General features: G+C 39.0%; 1 protein-coding gene and 1 pseudogene across 34 annotated transcripts in view; both read left to right on the top strand.

Annotated features, from left to right (window-relative positions):
• SLMAP (sarcolemma associated protein) overlaps positions 1–21,027 on the top strand; it is a 162,204-nt gene that overhangs the window by 69,728 nt on the left and 71,449 nt on the right. For all 33 annotated transcript variants that reach the window (XM_034998041.1, XM_034998042.1, XM_034998032.1 and 30 more), the window contains exon 2: positions 5,176–5,323. In XM_034998041.1, coding sequence (XP_034853932.1) covers positions 5,176–5,323 — 148 coding nt within the window. The remainder of the gene's footprint in view (positions 1–5,175; positions 5,324–21,027) is intronic.
• LOC118005788 lies at positions 7,912–11,220 on the top strand (annotated as a pseudogene). The gene is made up of 2 exons (XR_004677876.1): positions 7,912–9,384; positions 9,800–11,220. The product of XR_004677876.1 is annotated as a rab GDP dissociation inhibitor beta-like (transcript).

Genomic DNA, 21,027 nt, shown 5'->3' with positions numbered 1-21,027 from the left:
GATACCTTGTCACCTGCTTTTGTTGTAAATATTATCCATGGAATTTTGATTTTGCTATTTTAGTCAGTCTGTTTGGTTTAAAAATCTGTGACATAGCATCTGCCATCTAGAGTTCATAATCCATTCTGTGTTCACATTTTAAAATCTCTCCTGTATGGGCGTAGAATTTCTGTCCCCTGGGCTATGGCATGTCTACTATATAGTGCTTTGTTCTGAAGTTTTAGTTCAAATGTGTTTGGATATTGCAAAACTTATCAGTGTAGAAGCGGTCAGAAAAAAGCAGTTTAACTACTGGGTATTTACCCCAAAGACAAATGTAGGGATCCGAAGGGACATGTACGTGCACCCCGATGTTTATAGCAGCAATTTCCACAATAGCCAAACATGGAAACAGCCAAGATGTCCGTCGACAGATCAATGGATAAAGAAGATGTGGTGTATATATATATGTATAATGGAATATTATGCAGCCATCAAAAGAGATGAAATCTTGCCATTTGCAACGACGTGGATGGAACTGGAGGGTATTATGCTAAGTGAAATAAGTCAATCAGAGAAAGACATGTATCATATGACCTCACTGATATGAGGAATTCTTAATCTCAGGAAACAAACTGAGGGTTGCTGGAATGGTGGGGGGTGGGAGGGATGGGGTGGCTGGGTGATAGACGTTGGGGAGGGTATGTGCTGTGGTGAGCGCTGTGAATTGTGTAAGACTGTTGAATCACAGACCTGTACCTCTGAAACAAATAATACATTATATATGTTAAAAGAAGAAGAAGAAGAAGATAGGAAGGGAAAAATGAAGGGGGAAAATCAGAGAGGGAGACGAACCATGAAAGACTATGGACTCTGAGAAACAAACTGAGGGTTCTAGAGGGGAGAGGGCTGGGGGATGGGTTAACCTGGTGATGGGTATTAAAGAGGGCACATACTGAATGGAGCACTGGGTGTTATATGCAAACAATCATGGAACACTACATCAAAAACTAATGATGTAATCTATGGTGATTAACATAACATAATTAAATTTTTTTAAACAGCCGTTATCGTAGTGGAAATGAAAGTATTTACAGATTTTAGTAAAGTTGAAAATGATGCAAAATATATTTGTTTATGGAATGAAGAGCAAGAACTTTTTGAAGGCCAAAGAGCAAATTATGCAACATGTGGAGTATAGTGCCTGTGTCATTGAAAGTAATCAGAATCGGGGCGCCTGGGTGGCTCAGTTGGTTAAGCAGCTGCCTTCGGCTCAGGTCATGATCCCAGGGTCCTGGGATCGAGCCCCGCATCGGGCTCCCTGCTCGGCGGGGAGCCTGCTTCTCCCTCTCCCTCTGCCTGCCTCTCTGCCTACTTGTTCTCTCTCTCTCTCTGTCAAATAAATAAATAAAATCTTTAAAAAAAAAAAAAGAAAGTAATCAGAATCAATAAGAGATGGGGAAAAGTGTTGGGGGCAGGGAGAACCTTTTAGTTCAAGGACAACTGTCAATGTCAGATTTCTGGGAGCTTAACATTTATTTAGGGAAAAACAAGGGGTTAGTCAGAGATTGAGTCTGAAAACAGTGTAAATTGAACTTTGGCCACAGGCTACAGAGGGTTTTATAAGTTCAGGGCTACTTAAACACCTGCTCAAAGTGAATGAATGCCTGATGGCCAGTGCAAACACTAGAGCTACTTGGGCATTCCTTACACTACTAGGAAATAAAGATAGTTAAAGCTTCAATGGGATTTGAAAAACAATTTTAGAGTAGCCAAAACTGATCTCTTTTAAGGGAAAAAAAAAGAAGAAGAAGCCTGATGGAAGATTTATCATCATAGAGGAGAAAAATATTTCTGGTTTAAAAGTGACAAAGGACCAGCTAACGTATCTACTTATGGGAAATGCATAAGCACAGTAAGCACAGTCCCTTGCAAACAAATTGACTTCTTTATACCTTCAGGAACCTAACCCATACATAGAATAGCTTCTGTACAATTTAGACCGAATAATAGCAAATTGTTTCATAGAAGATGCACAAATATCACTTTTAATATCAATCTTCAGAAGGTTAAAACATATCAATAAAAACAGTTTTGCAGGGAAGTAGACTAATGTGGTCTAGCTATACACAAGTGCAGAGGCTCAGGCGCATGAGTGGGCGTTAGTGTGGCTGAGAGGGATGAGTTTAGAAGGTAGTGGAAGTTAATGAGTTTGGAGAGGGAACCAAGAGCAAGATCATGTAGGGCCTTATAGGCTATAATGGTAAGAACTTTAGGTTTTATTCTAAGGTGTTTGGAAGCCATTAGCAAGTTGAGAGCAGAGAAAGGGTGAACAACTACCATAAATGATAGGTTCATGCTAATTGGAGGCTGTGCTTTGGGCAGTGATACACATGTGTCAGAATGAAAAGAATCTGGGTTCATGTTGACTTTAAATTTTTTTAATTTGAAAATTTGTGGTTGTAGCGTTATGTAAGAGGTACGTAAGAGGTGTTGAAACACACACACACACCCTTTTTGTTTTCCAAAGTTTGCTAACAGTACTGAAACTCATTTCTTATATTCCTTATTTCTATTCTGTTCTTTTTACAGTTTAAATCAAAATGCTAGCCACAGACTACTAAATGACTTCATAACACACTGATGAATCAGAACTTGAAATTTGAAAAACACTGTAAATCTAGTATAATTCCTTTATTTGGCTTGTCAAGGCACACAGTACTACAAATGACCAAGCCAGAATCCAGATATTGCCACATTTCCTATGAATATGTTCATTAAGAAATAAAAACCAAATTCCTCTATACAGTGTAACAGTAGGTTCCAGGGTAGAAAAAAATTGTGAGGGTAAGTGTTCCTACTTGAGTGTATTACCTGTGCTTCTCTCCCTGGTGTGAAGTGGTAAGGCCTATGAATTTCAAATGGACTTTTAAAGTATCAACACAATTTTCATCATTAACGGTCTGTAATTAAGTATACAAATTGCTAGCCAAAGTAACAGTTGGTTTCGAATTACAAACAGAGAATAAGTCATTTATAGACAGCCTTGTGGCCTTTAAATTGTCACCTAGGAATTAGTGAAAAGAAATTCCGCTTTCATATTTTCTTCAAGTTGTATATTCTTTTGCTGTGTTTCATTTTGGAAAAGAGCTTGTGGGAGGAGTGAAGGATAAATGAAACATAAAGGTCAGTGTGAAGTAATGGGGAAAAAATGGCCCTTTCAGTTGTATTATATGAATCCTTGCTCCTAGCTCTTTGACCTTTGGAAGATACTTGCCTGTGCCTCATTTTTCTCATTTACATATGGAAATAATATCTGCATCATAGCTTTAATGTTAAGATTAAATGAGGACCTGGTGGTGTAACATATATTTTAATAAATATTAGTTTTCTTCTTTCCTTTCTTCCTTAGGAAGGAATTCAGTGAAAATATGTTGCTAGAATAAGCAGGGCTGGAGAGTGTAGAAAAATGCAAAAAGAAAGGTACATCTTTTTTTTATTGGTTGTTCTCTTCCTAGTAAGTCTGTTATGCATGATCCCAATTGTTCCTAATTTCTTTTAGAATAGGTAGGCTTTCTGTGCTTCTTGCTACCCCTCCGCTTTTTAAAGATGGAAGTTACCCAAGTGATGAAAGGCAAGTTTAGGAGGCCAGAAAATAGTAGCTTCATAGCTGATTCCAGTATTTTAGTTCCTAGTGTCTCCAGTCTGCTTTATTACAAAGAAGTTACTGAAGATATGTCATTCCTGATACCAAGTATGTTAGTTAGCTGATAGCTGTTAATTATAGGTGTTACCTAAAACCAATTGCGCTCGCCTGTGCAATAAACACTTCCTTTGATATAACTCAGATATCCTAGGAGCAAGATTACAAAGAATGAGATGGAAAGATAGAATGAGAATTTTGTCTAGCTCGCTTTTTTTTTTTTTTAAGATTTTATTTGTTTATCTGACAGAGAGAGACACAGTGAGAGAGGGAACACAAGCAGGGGGAATGGGAGAGGGAGAAGCAGGCTTCCCAATGAGCAGGGAGCCCAATGCGGGGCTCGAAATCAGGACCCTGGGATCATGACCTGAGCCGAAGGCAGATGCTTAATGACTGAGCCACCCAGGCACCCCTAGCTGGCTTTTTTTTTTTTTAAATAACAGCTTTATTGAGATATAATTCACATACTATAAAATTCACCCTTGGGGCGCCTGGGTGGCTTGGCTGGTTAAACGTCTGCGTTTCGCTCAGGTCATGATCCTAGGGTCCTGGGATTGAGCCCCGTATTGGGCTCCTTGCAAAGCAGGGAGTCTGCTTCTCCCTGTGCCCCTCCCCCTGTTTGTACACCCATGTGCTCTCTCTTTCTCTCTGTCAAATAAATAAATAAAAATCTTTTTAAAAATTCATTCTTTTAAAGTGTACAATTCATCAGTTTTTAGTGTATTCACAAAGTTATGTAACCATCACTATTGTTTAATTTTTAGAACATTTTAATCACCCCCAAAAGAAACCTGTACGCATTAGCAATCATTCTCCACCACGACTCTCCTGCCCCTTTACCCTTTTCCCCTGGTATCTCAACCCCTTGCAACCACAGATGTGCTTTTTGTCTCCATGGATTTGCTTATTCTGGACATTTCATATGAATGAAATTATATAGTATTGGTCTTGCGACTAACTTTTTAGTGTAATATTTTAAAAGTTCATCCATGTTGTAGCACAAATCAGTACTTCATTACTTTATATTGCCAAATAATATAATATAATATGAATACACTGCATTTTGTTATCCTATTCATCAGTTGATGGACATTCAGGTTGTTTTCACTTTTTGGCTATTATGAATAATGCTGCTATGAAGTTCATGTACAAGTTTTCTGAGGTCATATGTTTTCAGTTCTCTTGTGTATATACCTCAGAGTAGAATTGCTGGGTCATATGCTAACTTTTTGTTTAACATTTTGAGGACTTTATAAACTGTTTTCCAAAATGATTGCACTATTTTGCCTAGCTGAATTTTAAATCACTTGGTGTCCAGATTCTAATTTCCTATATATTAAAGGAGAGCCTTAGCTGAAACAAGTAGTTTGAATTGATAGGGGGAAAAAAATCCACCTGTAGTAGTTTGCAAAGGTGGAAGTCCTTTTTCTTAAAGTAGGTTTGGAATTATTAGTATTAATCTTTGTTCTTTCTTTTTTTCTTTTTTTTTGCAGTTTTATCTCCAAGACACTAAAAGTAGTAACGGTACCTTTATAAATAGCCAGAGATTGAGTCGAGGCTCTGAAGAAAGTCCACCATGTGAAATTCTTTCTGGTGACATTATCCAGTTTGGGGTAGATGTAACGGAGAACACACGGAAAGGTACGGGTATGGATCGATTTTTCCTATTATTTGTCTTTTTAAGTTTAAAAAAAAATTCTGTTTAATGTTATAAAACATTTCATGTTTGTAAAAGTATTTAAATATAGCATTATATGCAGTGAAAAATTAAAAATCTCTTACTTCCTCTTTTGCTTTTCTAAAGTTTTAAATTCTGAAATGTTAGTAAGTGAATTTATAATTTTCATCACAGTATGAAAATACAGGACACTCCTGTGCTAGTTTAGGAAACAGTTGGCTGCAGTGACAGCATACCCAACCAACAGGAGCTTAAATCGTAAGGATATTTATTGTTAACAAAAATGCAGGAGGGTAGGTCCAGACTTTGTTCACCTGACTCAGTGGTGTTACCAGGAATCCAGGGCTTTACTGTCCTTAACATGTTGGTTTCTTATGCTTTTGCTTATCTTAGGTTTTTGCTTGCCGCCTCATGGTTAAAGAGGGATGATTGCAGCCCCGGGCCTTATTTTCCTCATGCCAGTGTACTTGGCAAAAACTGTGAGGCGGGGACAAAATGTCTTCCTGTATGGCTCTTTTTTTTATGTTGAAAGCACAGTCTTTTGTAGAATTCTCTCAGCAGATTTACATTCCTCTTGTCTCAGTGGCCACATACATACCTATCTTTGGCTACAAAGAAGTCTGGGAAGTTACTTACCTTGCAGAAGGGATCAGGACATCCATGATTGTCATATGTCAATTATGACTTATCCCTTCCAGTTGTGCATACATTGTTGTCCCAAACAAAATCAGAGTTCTGTAGGCAGTTAATCGTACGTATCAAGATATAAAATTTCACATCTCATAGTTTTTGAAACTAGAAGTTCTTTAGCTAAATAAATGTAGATTGTCTTCAATTTTATAATTCTAAAGCTTCCTGGCTTTACCTGCTTCACTGTCTACTTTATGTCCATGAAATTACATGGCTGGATCATAAAACTAAGTGAATAGGAGCCAAAAGTATGCAGCTCCTCTTAGTTTAATATGGACAGTGGAACAAATTGACAGGTTTCTCCTTTTGCTTCTCTGAACATACTTTGATCTGGTGATGACCTAAGTCATCAGTATGTGACATTTTGCACAGTAGACATGGGGATGCGGTTGGGCGGGCAGTGATGCTGCTTCCATGTGTGTGCATGTGCATATATGTTTATATACTTTTCACTGGTTGTTGGAACTGCAGTATTACTTTTACTGGGTTTTGTTGGCCTTCTCAGGGACTTAAATTTTGATATTTGAATTTGGGTAGGATCATACTCTTAGGAATTTCCATTCACAATTGTAAAATAGAAAGTTTGTATTTTGATGCAAAATATTGAGTACTCCTTACTAAGAGAGCTCACCTTATGTATGACCATACTAAGAATAGCCATGTTAGACACTGTAGCATCTGTTGCCGCATCACACCACCTCTGGTACCAAGTCATTCAGCAAACACTTACTGAGCCCCAGCTGTGAATAACCCACAGAGAAGACAGAGAATTTGATTACATGTTTTCTCCAAGGAATGTCTGTCTTCTTGGCTTGCATTTCCCAAAGAGAATTAATGGGTGTTAATTAATAAAAGAATGAGGTTGTCAAATACACTTAGGAAATGCTTAGTTAACCAAAGGTAAACAGGACTTTTCAGAGTCCTTAATATGCTAACATATAGGGGCGCCTGAGTGGCTCAGTCAGTTAAGCGTCTGCCTCCGGCTCAGGTCACGATCCCAGGGTGCTGGGATCGAGCCCCGCATCGGGCTCCCTGCTCCGCGGGAAGCCTGCTTCTCCCTCTCCCACTCCCCTTGCTTGTGTTCCCTCTCTCGCTGTGTCTGTCTCTCAAATAAAGAAATAAAATCTTTAAAAAAAAAATATGCTAACATATATGCAGATCTCCAGGGAGGTGACTGTTCTAGAATGCAGCTCTTTCCAAACTCCTTCCCACTCTTCTTTCCCATCTAGCTGTGAGAGACATTCTTTAGAACATGCTGTAGGAAGAAGCTAAGAGGACAATCCTGAAATTCAGGGTTATTATTAGTGCACTATTATTTTAGCAACATTTGATTCTTGCAGGGTTCTTTGAATATTTAACTGTCTTTTATGCCAACTTTAAGGAAATTAAGTAAAGAAAAATTTCTTCATCATTTAAAATGTTTCTTTTGGTATTTATTGCTTTCAAAAAGTTGACTTATGCCTGGGCTCTTGGGATACAGCTCTATCACTAGCTGAGGACTACCTGTTTAAGCATATACCAGGGAAAAAGTTAGACTTTGTCCTATGCTAAACAGTACTATGATAAGCTTTACATCACTTAAAATCCTACTGAAATTATACAACACTACAGGTTAACCCCTGGTTCAAAGAAGAAATCAAAAGGGGAATTTTAAACTATGTAGAAAGGAAAGGAAAGGAGACTTTTATACCAAAATGCAGTAAATCCTTTACTCAAATAAAAATTTATAATCTTAAATTCCTTCTGTACTAAAGAAAAAGGACAATGAAGGAACTTGGCACTTAGGAGAAATTAGAAAAAGAACAAGAAAAAAGAAGCTGGGAAATAAAAAGCAGAAATTAATGAAATAAGCAAAAAAACCCCAAAAAACCATAGAAGGAATAAACAAACCAAATGCTGATTCTTTGAAAAGCATCCAACTAACAAAAAAGAGGTAATTCATAAGCCTTGATTCCCTTATTAGGTTAAAAAAATACTAGCAAAAATATACAAGATAAGGAATGAGAAAGGAGACATAAACAAAGGTACTAGATATACTAAAAGAATTTTGAGAAACTAGTGCATGCCAACCTATGACAAAGAAAAAAGCTAGAGTAAATTGTTTTCCCAGCAAAATTATCCCAAGATGTAGAAAACTTGAGTAAATTGATTTCCTTAAAAGAGACTAAGAAGTTATTAAAGATTGACGAGAAGCAGAGGCATTCATAGCTGAATATGATCTTATTTTTAAAAGCAGATAAATCCAGTTATTTAAATAATCCAAACATCCATAAAGGTGGAAATCTGTCAGAATCCTTTAGAGAAGCCAGCAGTATATCATTAATGCAAATTCTGTTAAAGACACAGTTCAAAAATAGAAAACTAGCACTAATTTCACTTGTGACAATAGATGAACAATTCTGATTAAGGTATTAGTAAATTAACTTCAGAAATGAAGCTATAATAAACAAAGTAGGTTTTATTCTAGGAATGCAAAAATGATTCAGTATTGGGGAAATCTATTTACATCATCCACAAACTAAAAATGTTACATGAAAAACATGTTACTTTATAACCAGTAGGTATTGAAAAGGCATTTGATCCTTCTCTTCCCATCTGACATGGCAACCAGCTTCCTTCCTCTCCAGCTCTGGCTTCCTTTTTCCATCTAGCCAGCCTGAGCGCTTCCCCTGTTCTTCAGGTTGGCCCTATAGCCTCTGGTCCCTAGAGTCCCTGTGCTTTCTCCTTTCTTGGGGCTTAGGTCCTCACCCTACCCCGCTATGAATGAGGAGTATGCAGTGCTCCTACTGGGCACAAGCCTGACTGAATATATCCTGTCAAGTATAATATCAGTGAATGGAAAGAAAGTTCTTCACATGGATAGAAACTCATACTATGGAGGAGAAAGTTCATCTATAACACCTCTGGAAGATTTATACAAAAGATTTTAAATACCAGGAGCACCACTACCATCAATGGGGAGAGGAAGAGACTGGAATGTTGGCTTAATTCCCAAGTTCCTTATGGTCAATGGTCAACTGGTTAAGGTGCTGCTTTATACAAAGGTCACTTGCTATCTGATTTTCAAAGGACTGAAGGGAGCTTTGTCTGTAAGGGAGGAAAAATCTACAAGGTTCCTTCCATTGAAGCAGAAGCCCTGGCATCTAGCTTAATGGGACTATTTGAAAAATGTCGCTTTAGAAAATTCCTAGTGTGTGTTGCCAGCTTTGATGAAAACGATCCCTGAACTTTTGAGGGCATTGATCCTAAGAAGACTGCAATTCGGGAGGTGTACAAGAAATTTGACTTGGGACAAGATGTCATGGGTTTTGCTGGCTATGCCCTGGCATTTTTTTTTTTTTTTTTTTTTTGGCAGAGTGAAAGAGAGATCACAAGTAGGCAGGCAGTCAGAGAGAGAGGGAGAAGCAGGCTCCCCGCTGAGCACAAAGCCCGATATGGGGCTCGATCCCAGGACGCGGAGATCATGACCTGAGCTGAAGGCAGACGCCCAATCGACTGAGCCACTCAGATGCCCCTTTGCCCTGGCATTTTATAGAACTGATGACTATTTGGGGTGCCTGGGTTGGTTAAGCATCTACCTTCGGCTTAGGTTATGATCCCGGGCTCCTGGGATCGAGCCCCATGTCGGGCATCCTGCTCAGCAGGGAGTCTGCTTTTCCTTCTCCCTCTGACTTCCACTCTGCTCATGCTCTTGCTCACTTGCTCTTTCTCAAAACGAATAAACAAAAAATCTTTAAAAAAAAATAAAAAGAACAGATGACTATTTAGATAAACCATGTTGTGAAACCATTAATAGGATTAAACTTTACAACAAGTCTCTGGCAAGATATGGCAAAAGCACATACCTTTATCTACTCTATGGTCTTAGAGAACTTAGCCTGGGATTTGCAGGGCTAAGTGCTATTTATGGTGGTACGTACATGCTCAATAAACCGATTGAAGAAATCATTGTGCAGAATGGAAGAGTGATTGGTGTGAAATCTGAAGGACAGGTTCCTTACTGTAAGCAGCTCATTTGTGATCCCAGCTATGTAAAAGACCAGGTAGGAAAAGTGGGCCAGGTGATCAGTTATCTGCATCCTCAGCCCACCCCATCAAGAACACCAATGATGCCAACTCCTGCCAGATCATCATTCCCCAGAACTAAGTCAGTCAGAAGTCAGATATCTATGTCTGCCTGAGCTCCTCTGTACACAGTATGGAAGCACAAGGGAAGTATATCGCCATAGTACAACTGTGGAAGCCAAGGAACCAGAGAAAGAAATCAGACCAGCTTTGCAGCTTTTGGAACTGACTGAACAGAAATTTGTTAGCATTAGTGACCACCTTGTACCAAAAGGCTTGGGAACAGAAAGCTAGATCTTTATTTCCTGCACATGCAATGCTACAACTCACTCTGTAAGAGGATGACCGAATCTGAGTTTGACTCTGAGGAAATGAACATAAGAAAAATAACATCTATGGAGAAAACTAACAGCAGTACATTTTATTATCTAATTAGGACAAACTTAACTTTTGGCAAATGATGTATACTGTATAAAATCAATATTATTGATCCCAGGGTCCTGGGATGGAGTCCCACATTGGGCTCCCTGCTCAGCAGGGAGTCTGCTCCTCCATCTCCCTCTGCCCCTCCCCCGGCTTGTGCTCTCTCTTGCTTACACTCTGTGTCAAATAAATTAAAAAATTTTTTTTTGAAATCAGTTTTTATAAGGCCTGCTTTTGTAATCAAAACTGAGATTGCCGAGCACTGTACCAGTAAATATTCCTTCCCTTTCTAACATCATGTATTAACTTATCTTTTAATCAGTGTAGCCTTTGCAGTCCTGTGCTCCTGCTGTTCAAGAGCTGGATCAGTACAATTTTTCATGCCACTGTCCTCTTGACATTAAAGAAATTAGGAATTGAATATTCCACAATTTGGGAAAGAATCCCTACATTTTCCCTACACCTTTACATTTTGTGTCCTGTCAGGTATTATGAGTGTCCATGTAACACAGCTATAAGATGGGGTTATGTGGGCCTAAAATTCTAACCCAACTCCAGACTATGAGAGTCATTTTGGAGGAAGCCTGTGTGCAGTGTTTTAACCTTATAAAATCGATGAGAGCGAAGAGAAAGAAACCTATCATAAACCAAGTAAATGTAGAAGCTTCTTTTGTTTTCTAGATGTGGCTTCTTCAATGGACCAAGCTATATTACGGTATTTGACAAAGCCTCCACTTCAATGATGTCTGTCTCAAAATGGCCCCAAATGATTTTTTTTTTAAGGTTTTATTTATTTATTTGACAGAGAGAGAGAGAGAGCACAATCAGGTGGAGTAGCAGGCGGGTGGGGCAGGCCCCCCGCTGAGCAGGGAGCCCGATGCGGGACTCGAATTCAGGACCCTGGGATCATGACCTGAGCTGAAGGCAGTCACTTAACTAACTGAGCCACCCAGGCACCCCTGCAAATGATTTCTGTACTGCAAAATAAAGCCAAACTCTGGAAACAAAAAAAAAAAAAGGAAAAGAATAGGCATTTGATCAAGTTTAGGAGTTTCCTAATAAAAATTCTAGATATACAGGATAATAGAAAAAACTAAATAAAATAAGAATTCTAATTAGAATAAAAAGGGGCATCTGGATGGCTCAGTCATTTTGGTGTCTGGCTCTTGATTTTGGCTCAGGTCATGATCTCAGAGTTGTGAGATCGAGCCCCGAGTCTTGCTCCACGCTGGGCATGGACCTGCTTAAGATTCTCTCTCTCTCTCGGGACACCTGGGTGGCTCAGTTGGTTAAGCATCTGCCTTCAGCTCAGGTCGTGGTCCCAGGGTCCTGGGATCGAGTCCCACGTCGGGCTCCTTGCTCAGCAGGAGGCCTGCTTCTCCCTCTGCCTGCAGTTCCCCCCTGCTTGTGTTCTCTCTCTCTGACTAAGAAAACCTTAAAAAAAAAAGATTCTCTCTATCTCTCCCCCTCTCCAGCGCCCCCCCCCATGCTTGCACTCTCTCTAAAAAAATAAATAAATAAAAATAAAACAGAATAAAAGCACAAATACTATACAGGTGTAAAAATGTATGAACTAAATTTACATATATCAGTAAGGATAAGTCTCAAAAACATCTCAAGCAAATTACAGATGGATGTGTGTGGTACAATACTATTTACATAAAGCATGAATTAATGCAAAACAGTACTACATAGTGCTTTTGAATACATTTATAGCAAGAATATAAAATCAGACACTTGAAATGACAAAAAATAGTTTCTGAGGATGTATGAAAGGATTTTTTTTTTTGCATCACTGTGCATAGAACAAAAACAAAGGAAGCGTAATTTTAAAATTACCCATTGTGTAGCTATTAAAAAGAATAAATGAGGATTATATGAATTGCAGGGATTTCTATAAGATATACTGCTGAGAAAAGAATTACTATTAATAATTTCATTATTTTAAAAAGTCTCACCAATCCCTATAAATGTACACATACAAGTATGTGTTTCTATATGATTATATGAACACGGGGAAAAAAGCATGGAAGGCTGCATATAAATCATTACTGTGACTTATCCTGGAGTGGGGTGGAGGAGAGGAGTAAAAGAGAAGAGGGAGCCAAATTAAAAAGGGTGGGGCTAATGAGACTACAATTAAAAACTTTACACTGTGTCATTTATGTATTTCTGTGAAATAATGTATGTGTAAAAGGAAACTTCAAAAAAGAATATATAATACATAAAAATTTTTTTTGTGTATGTGTATAAAATGATTTTGTTAAAAAGGTGATAAGACCCTGATGTCATTGAGCATATCCATTCATATTAGTGACTCTTCTACTCTAATCTCTCCAAAACAAGCTGATTTTGATTTTGATGTTTGGCTTTCCACATAGTGCGACTCCAAGGAGAAAACTCACTGGTCAGTACTATACAAATAACCTACCCTATAGATGTAAAATATCATTGTAAACAAATAGGATGATAGTCTAATAGATTTTTCTTTTTAAGGAAGTGAGGAAGAGAGAAAGCCAACCTATCAGATCCTCCTGGAATGGGGGCTTTAGGAACCCAATGCTATCTACTCATCTGTTCCCAAGCCCACAAACTGCTCAGAGTGTATACAGGGCATGAGTTTCCTGGGTCACAGAACATTACAGTAATCCTCTGCTGCAAAACTTGGGACCCGCTAGTTCTATAAACTTGACGTATAACTCCAGTCAGTTCATCACTGAGGTCTGCTTTACCAATATCTGTTCCTAGGTAAGCCCTATGAACAAGGGGCCTGTTATGAGCAAAGTCAGTGGTATCTTCCATTTGCATTGTGCTCAAACTGCCTTCAGTTACTTTTACTTCCCACAATAGATCTTGTCTTTTCTGGTCTTCACGCGCTTGCACATGCTTTTTCCTTTGGCTAGAAACTTTTCTAGGCTGGAAAAGGTGCCTTTCCATGTCCCTGTTGCACACTGCACGCCCCTTTATGTGTTTGCCTCCCTCACTTGAACTACCAGCTACGCAAGAGCAGCCAGTGTGTATGTCTTCATTGTAGAATCTCCACACTCAACCTGGCACATACTGGTTAAATAAATTTTAAAATGTCTTATGAATCTTCCTCCACAATGTTATAAAAGTTCTTTCTGCCACCTTATCTCAACTAAGATTTTGACAACCTTCCTTCTAATCCAGCAGCTTAATATGAGGATTGGAAACTGGCAACCTTCTTGTTCACCACCACCCTTTTTATTTTGCTGTCATTCAGTTACCTCTCCTTAACCTGTCTAAACTTTAATTTGTTCATCTAATAAAATGGAACTCATGATACTACTACCTAATTCAAGGTTGATGGTATGATGTTCAGTGTTCACATTGCAGCACGATGTTCTATGTGAACATTGATAGAGTGTATACAGAGTTCTCATCTCAAGGCCAGTCATTTGTACCTTCTTTTCTTGCCATTAAGTTTGCTCCTCTTTCACAGTAGCTTTAGCCCCAGGCTCCTTTACCTGTGTATCCTTTGGAAATTATCATTGGCCGTTTCAAAGGTACTCTTGCTAACTTCTAGACTACTCCTTGACTTTTGGCTTTGCTGTCCTTGCTCATTCCTAGCTTTTGGTAACTTTCACCAGAAGCTTTACTTTTCTTCCACTTTCTAGCTGCTAGGGAAAATCACAAAGCTGATTCAGCACAGGCTGTGCCAATTTTGCTGGGGTGACTAAGAGAATCTTTCTGATAGCATGGCAGTCTTTTGTTCTTTAAAAAAGTGGATTCTTGACCCAGGAATTATCTGCAGAACTTTTGAAACTACTGATGTCTGGATCCCACTTTTCAGTCCTAAGGAGGAGATTTGCAAGGTGTGGGGACTGAACACACCTATTTTTTAAAAACTTTGGTTGTTCTTTGGGAAACTAGACTTAAGAACCCTATTTAATTAAGTTCCTGGCAGCAGCTGTTTTATATGCTTTCCCTGTCTTCAAGCCCCTTAAAATTACTCTGTACAAAGCTTAATTTCCCCTTCAAACTAGAGCATTCTACTGACTTCCCAATTTCTTTTATTGCTCCATCATTCTCCCATACACTAGCTCAGAATCCTGGTATTGTTTCTGACTCTTGTCTCTTCCTTACCTCTAGTCATCCAGGTCATTTGTCTCCTTTCCTTGCTCCTGCTTGTTTCTCCTTTGTCAACGTAGAGCATCATACTACCTCTCCACTTCTGGCCACCATACGCTGACAACCCACTATCTCCAGAATATTCTCCTGTTACAGCTTTGTTATTCTCCTGCTTTTAGAAGGCTGTACCATACTGCAGAATAAAGTCTGAAATGCTTAGTTGTATGCTTGAGGCCCTCAAAAATGTGGACTCAGTTCAAACTTTTGATTTTGTTTCCCATTCCTTTCCTTAATATATGTTAAGCTGTTAAACTAGATTAGAGGTAAGATGGTGTATAGAAAAGATTCTTTTGAATCCTAGCATTGCCAGTTGCCAAGGGTATGATCTCAGGCAAGTTACTTTAGCCTCTTTGACCTTGTCTTATCTGTCTCATCTGTAAAATAAGACATAAAAACGACTATTTAGATGGTTTGTCATAAGTAGTTAGTTAACATATATAGTGTGATTAGTGTCAGGCCTGGCACCTAGAAGGCCTTGAAATATATTCTTTACCTGTTCTCTCCAGTCTTCCTCCAGCTGCCCTCCTAAGATGTGCACTCTCTTATAGTCTTCTCTTTCTGTTTCTTTGCTTATGCCATTCTCTCAGCCTTTCCTTCCATTTCCAGCATTTGAAATCTTACTCTTTTTTTTTTACCCTCTTTATAAATCCTTCCCCTGCCCTTGTCCATTCCAAATTCCCATAGTGTTTTGTACGTTTTGTAGCATTTGTGAAAAATTTCCTCCTTTGTTGTTATGTTAGATATTTCTTGTTCTCTCTACAAAATAAATTGAAATCTCCTCAAGGACAAGGACCTAGTCATAATCATCTTGGTTTTCTTCATCTTTACCAGCATACTGCTTTGTAGCCAGCAGGTTCTCAGTGAATATTTAGCAAGCAGGTAAACCAAAGAACCACTACTCCTTGTGCATAAATCGAAAAATAAGCTAACAAGCAGTATTGCTCCATTGTATGCTAGAGAAATAAAGTAGCAAATGAATTCACATACCTAGAGAAAGGATTCCTCCCACTGAATAAATAGCTAGGAACAGGATTCCTGGGAGAAATAGCTAATTCTGAGTCTAGGCAGGAAATGTACAGGTTGAGCCTAGAAGATTTTGTCATAGTATATATAAAGCAATGAAGCTATCTAAGACCGCTAGGGTTCTGTCAGAAAACTCACGAATTAACATGAAGTTCTAGTTGATCAAAGATGAGACAGTTTGAGGATCAATAAAAACAACAGCAGTGGATTGAAATATATCAACTGTGCTTAAATCCATGAACTTAAATGATACTAAAATGAAAACAAAAAGATTTGATCACCCTTGGAAGAACCTAGATAAACCATCCTGAAAACATGTAAGTAAAGGGAAAGAATAAAGCATTTATGCTACCTTTCCTGGAGGGAATTATTCCTGACATAAACAAGTAGTTGAGGAGGGAAAGCTTTTTATTACTGAACTCCAGCTCATAAATGAAGACAATGATAGAATATCAATACAAAAACATTTTTTTAGAATTAAAATGTATTTGTCTATTCATTTAACTTTTCCTGCCTCTTTTCTGACTTTAAAAAAAGAAAAGGGGGGGCACCTGCTTGGCTCAGTTGGTTAGGTGTCTGCCTTTGGCTCACGTCATGATCATGATCCCAGAGTCCTGGGATCGAGCCCCGCATCGGGCTCCCTGCTCAGCAGGGAGTCTGCTTCTCCCTCTGCCCCTACCCCCTGCTCATGCTCTTTCTCTCTCTCTCTCAAATAAATAAATAAAATATTTAAAAAAAAGAAAAGGTCTTTAAGGAGCGCTTGGGTGGCTCAGTCAGTTAAGCATCCAACTCTTGATCTCAGCTCAGGTCTTTGATCTCAGGGTCCTGAATTCAAGCCCCACACTGGGTTTCATGCTGGGTGAGGAGCCTACTTAAAAGAAAATCGGGGCAGCTGGGTGGATCAGTCAGTTAAATGTCTGCCTTTGGCTCAGGTCATGATCTCAAGGTCCTGGGATCAAGCCCTGGGTCGGGCTCCCTGCTCAGTGGAGAGTCTGCTTTTCCCTCTGCCTCTTCCCTTGCTCATGCTCTCTCTCTCATAAATAAAATCTTTCTAAAAAATTTTAAAAATCTTTGAATCAAAAGCTTTATGAAACGAAAAATTCAGGGATGAAAGTTTGGTAACTCTTTTATCTTAGATTGCAGTCAAAAGACAATTAAGCAAATAATTCCCCAGTTTGGAAATGTTAACACCTCTCATTTAGGTCTTGGTTTTTTAGATGTTTCTTGTGCTTTTATGGTCTTACTCATTATACTTCCTATTACTGCCAGTCATTTCAAGGGATCCTTCAAACTACTCAAATATAGAGTAGTGTTGACCTTCCGACTCAATGCAGGAACAGAGATAGAACCAGACTGCGACATACCCCAGAAGTTTCAGTCTCCCAGTCCAGGGCCTTAAATAGCTTTTAAGCTAATCACAGTGAACATGGGTCCTTTAAGTAGTGTTTATATGAATAGGCAATAGAAAAGACTGACTTCATACCATGAAGTAAATATATTAACTCAAAAGCAAAATAAATAACCTGTATAAGATAATAGAGGGAAAAAAAACAAAAATGACAGCTTGGGTAGTCTTCATTTTTATTTTTAATAAAGTCTCATAACTATAATTGCAGATTTTTCTCCATAGATACCTTGTTTTTTTGATTCAGACATACCTGTTCTTAATGTGTAAACATTTCTGAAATTTGCATGTAGCTTACCATGCATGTGTACAGGTTTCCTTGCTGTCAGAAAGTAGATCATTCCTATGAAACCTTTTTTTTTTTTTTAAGTAGGTGCCATGCCCAGCATGGAGCCCAACGCAGGGGCTCAAACTCAACGACCGTGAGATTGAGACCTGAGCTGAAATCAAAAGTCTGATGCTCAACCGACTGAGCCACCCAGGTGCCCCCTATGCAACCTTTTAAAATTGGTGTAAAGTGAAGAAACAATTACCATTAATTTATATGGAAAATTTTTTTAGAGTTCCCAGACCCAAAAAGTCACCTCTCTTAGGCTTTTCTGATACCTAAGGACATATCTTGCCAATGGATACACAAAATAGATCAAAATAAAGCACAGATGCTCACAAACACAGTTCAAAGCTATAGCGGCTGGATGCTGAGATGCTGAGTGCAATTTGTTGAGGAGGAATTTGGCGGGGCCACTCTTAATGCCTTTGTAACAGCTTGCGGCAAAACACACTGAATGCTATTTGCACTTTTCACCTTTTTTCATAATAAGCAAAAATCCTCTTCGGATTTCTTCTGGTTAGAAAAACAGGTACTAATGTAGGTCTTTCATAAAAGTGAAGTGATGTAATATAAATTTTTAAAAAGCAAAGTGGGGGGCACCTGGGTAGCTCAGTTGGTTAAGCCTCTGACTCTTGATTTCAGCTTAGGTCATGATCTCAGGGTCTTGAGATCGAGACACATCTGTGCTAGGTGTGGAGCCTGCTTAAGATTTTCTCTCTTCCTCTCCCTTTGCCCCTCCCCCTCTCACGCTATCTCTCTTTAAAAAAAAAAAAAAAAGCGAAGGGTACCTGTATTTAATGAGGCAGTGATCCTGCAGCCTTCTTACCCTGCCCAAGAAACTTATAAATTGTGTGTTTTACAATCAATTTTGTCTTTGAGTCTTGGAAATATGGTAAATAATGTTTCTGGGTAAATTTTGAGAGCAAAATTTGTTTACAGAGTGACTCAGAATATTTGAGAGCAGTATTTTCCAAAGCATTTTTTTCATAACACCGTATGTATCATGTATATAATATGGTACTATCAGTTCCTGTGTTAGTGTTCTGAAAACGGGACAGAGATGCTCAGTGGTTAAACAAGTTTGGAAAATGCATCTTACTTTTAGAGCCTCATGATGGATAAAAAGTCCATTAGGCTCTGAGAAAGACTGGTTTAAAAAATCAAAACTCTTTCAAAAATCTCTTTGAACCAAGTATTTTCCAAACTTTTCTGACCCCCAAATCCTTTTTTTGTTAACACTTGCTAGCACTCCATTTTGGAAAATACTGCAAAGTATTAGAACAAAACCTTTTTATCAGGTCATTTTAAATACTTGCCCATTGCAAATTAAAAAGACAGCTAATAATTCTCTGCATCTGTGTATCTAGTTGTCACAAGAACCTTTTCAAAGGCAGGGCTGGCTAGACTAGATTGTCAGCTTAAAGCTGTGGTCTTTAACTGCCTTCAGTAGTACAGCAACCTGTGCTTCCCAGTCAGTATTAGCCCTTGATTCATTTCACAGATTTGTACATCAGTCCAGTTGCTGGACTTTGGAGTCATATATCTGAGCAATGGAAATTCTGGTGTAATATATCACAGCTTGTCCATTCTGGCACTGCAGTTTTATTCTGTAACTCACTGCACCTACTTTTTTAGACTTTATTATCAATTTAAATATATTGGTCAAGTGTCAGAACTGCTGGATCTTCTTGTACTGTTCTCCTGTATTTATTATAGCATATTTATAGTAAATCTCTGGGGGAGTCATAGAGCTGGGATAAATCTGCCCCTTCCCTGTGTTCTACTGGGGAAAGGAGGGAGTTAGGTAGTTCTTACAAGTGTAGGTGAACCCTACTGTCCTCAAAGTAAAAGACGTCTTCACCGGGCGCCTGGGTGGCTCAGTCGTTGAGCGTCTGCCTTCGGCTCAGGTCATGATCCCAGGGTCCCGGGATCGAGTCCTACATCGGGCTCCCTGCTCTGCGGGAGGCCTGCTTCTCCCTCTCCCACTACCCCTGCTTGTGTTCCCTCTCTCACTGTCTCTCTCTCTGTTGAAAAATAAATAAAATCTTTAAAAAAAAAAAAAAGACGTCTTCACCTTGGGTAATGGAAGCTGTAAAATATTAACCAGACATGTTTTTTTCTCACATTCAGTAATTCATTAAATGCCTAGTTTGTACCAGGTAACTCTTCCAAGTGTGGGATTTAAAAAGTGAAAAGCAGGGGCGCCTGGGTGGCTCAGTTGGTTAAGCGACTGCCTTCGGCTCAGGTCATGATCCTGGAGTCCCGGGATCGAGTCCCGCATCAGGCTCCCTGCTCGGCAGGGAGTCTGCTTCTCCCTCTGACCTTCCTCCCTCTCATGCTCTCTGTCTCTCATTCTCTCTCTCAAATAAATAAATAAAATCTTTTTAAAAAATAAATAAATAAATAAAAAGTGAAAAGCAGGGCACCTGGGTGTCTCAGTCGTTAAGCGTCTGCCTTCAACTCAGGTCATGATCCCAGGGTCCTGGGATCGAGCCCTACATCAGGCTCCCTGTTCTGCGGGAAGCCTGCTTCTTTCTCTCCCATTCCCCCTGCGTGTGTTCCCTCTCTCTCTGTGTCTCTCTCTGTCAAATAAATAAATAAAATCTACAAAAAGTGAAAAGCAACCAATCCTTTCCCCACCCACAGAGTTGACTCTAACTGGTGAGACACGGTTGTATAAATGATAAGTATTCACGGGGCGCCTGGGTGGCTCAGTCGTTAAGCGTCTGCCTTCGGCTCAGGTCATGGTCCCAGGGTCCTGGGATCGAGCCCCGCATCGGGCTCCCTGCTCCGCGGGAGGCCTGCTTCTCCCTCTCCCACTCCCCCTGCTTGTGTTTCCTCTCTCGCTGTGTCTCTCTCTGTCAAATAAATAAATAAAATCTTTAAAAAAAAAAAAAAAGATAAGTATTCACAACGCAGTGTGCTTACTATTTTTTTTTTTTTTTAGTGAGTAAAGTGATAGAAGTTAGAAGATAGAAGATAGAAGAAGACCCCCTCGAGTGAGAGGGGTCCCAACAGGGTTGCCCGCAATATGCTTACTATTATAAGAAGTAGATATAGGAGGCTCTGGGGACCCGTAACTCACATAATGAGTTTGGTGAAGTAGAAAGTCTGAGCCTAGAGGGTAAATAGCATTTGGTTATGCAGGCGAGAGGATAAAGGACATCACTGACATAACAGCTTGTACAATGCACGGAGTTGTGAAAAGTAAAGAATTTGGAAGTGCAGGTAGCTTGGTCTTGCATAGGGTATTTATGGTAACAGGATAGAGGATGAGGCCTGAATGGAAGGAAGGAACCCAGTGGTTCATGGCTATAATTGCTGTGTTAGGCAGAGTTTAGAAGACTGTCCCAGAGATGGTTCTTGATCTGTTTTAACACTTTTCAAATAATAAGTTAATGAAAATTGAGTAAACTTCACTAAATTCCTTAAGTTTACTGTGTATTTTCAGATGACAGAATAATCATATTACTTCATGTTTATAATCTCATTTTGATGATTCATGGGCCTGATCACTTAATAAGTTACTCTTACATAACACATTTAGCTCTATTCCTTTTTTTTAAAGTTATTATTTA

The sequence above is a fragment of the Mirounga leonina genome, unplaced genomic scaffold, assembly GCF_011800145.1.
Source record: "Mirounga leonina isolate KUSES-001 unplaced genomic scaffold, KU_Mleo_1.0 Mir_94, whole genome shotgun sequence".
NCBI classification, from domain to species: Eukaryota; Metazoa; Chordata; class Mammalia; order Carnivora; family Phocidae; genus Mirounga; species Mirounga leonina.
The sequence above is the reverse complement of the archived record's forward strand: the minus strand, read 5'-3'. Positions and strand labels throughout refer to the sequence as shown.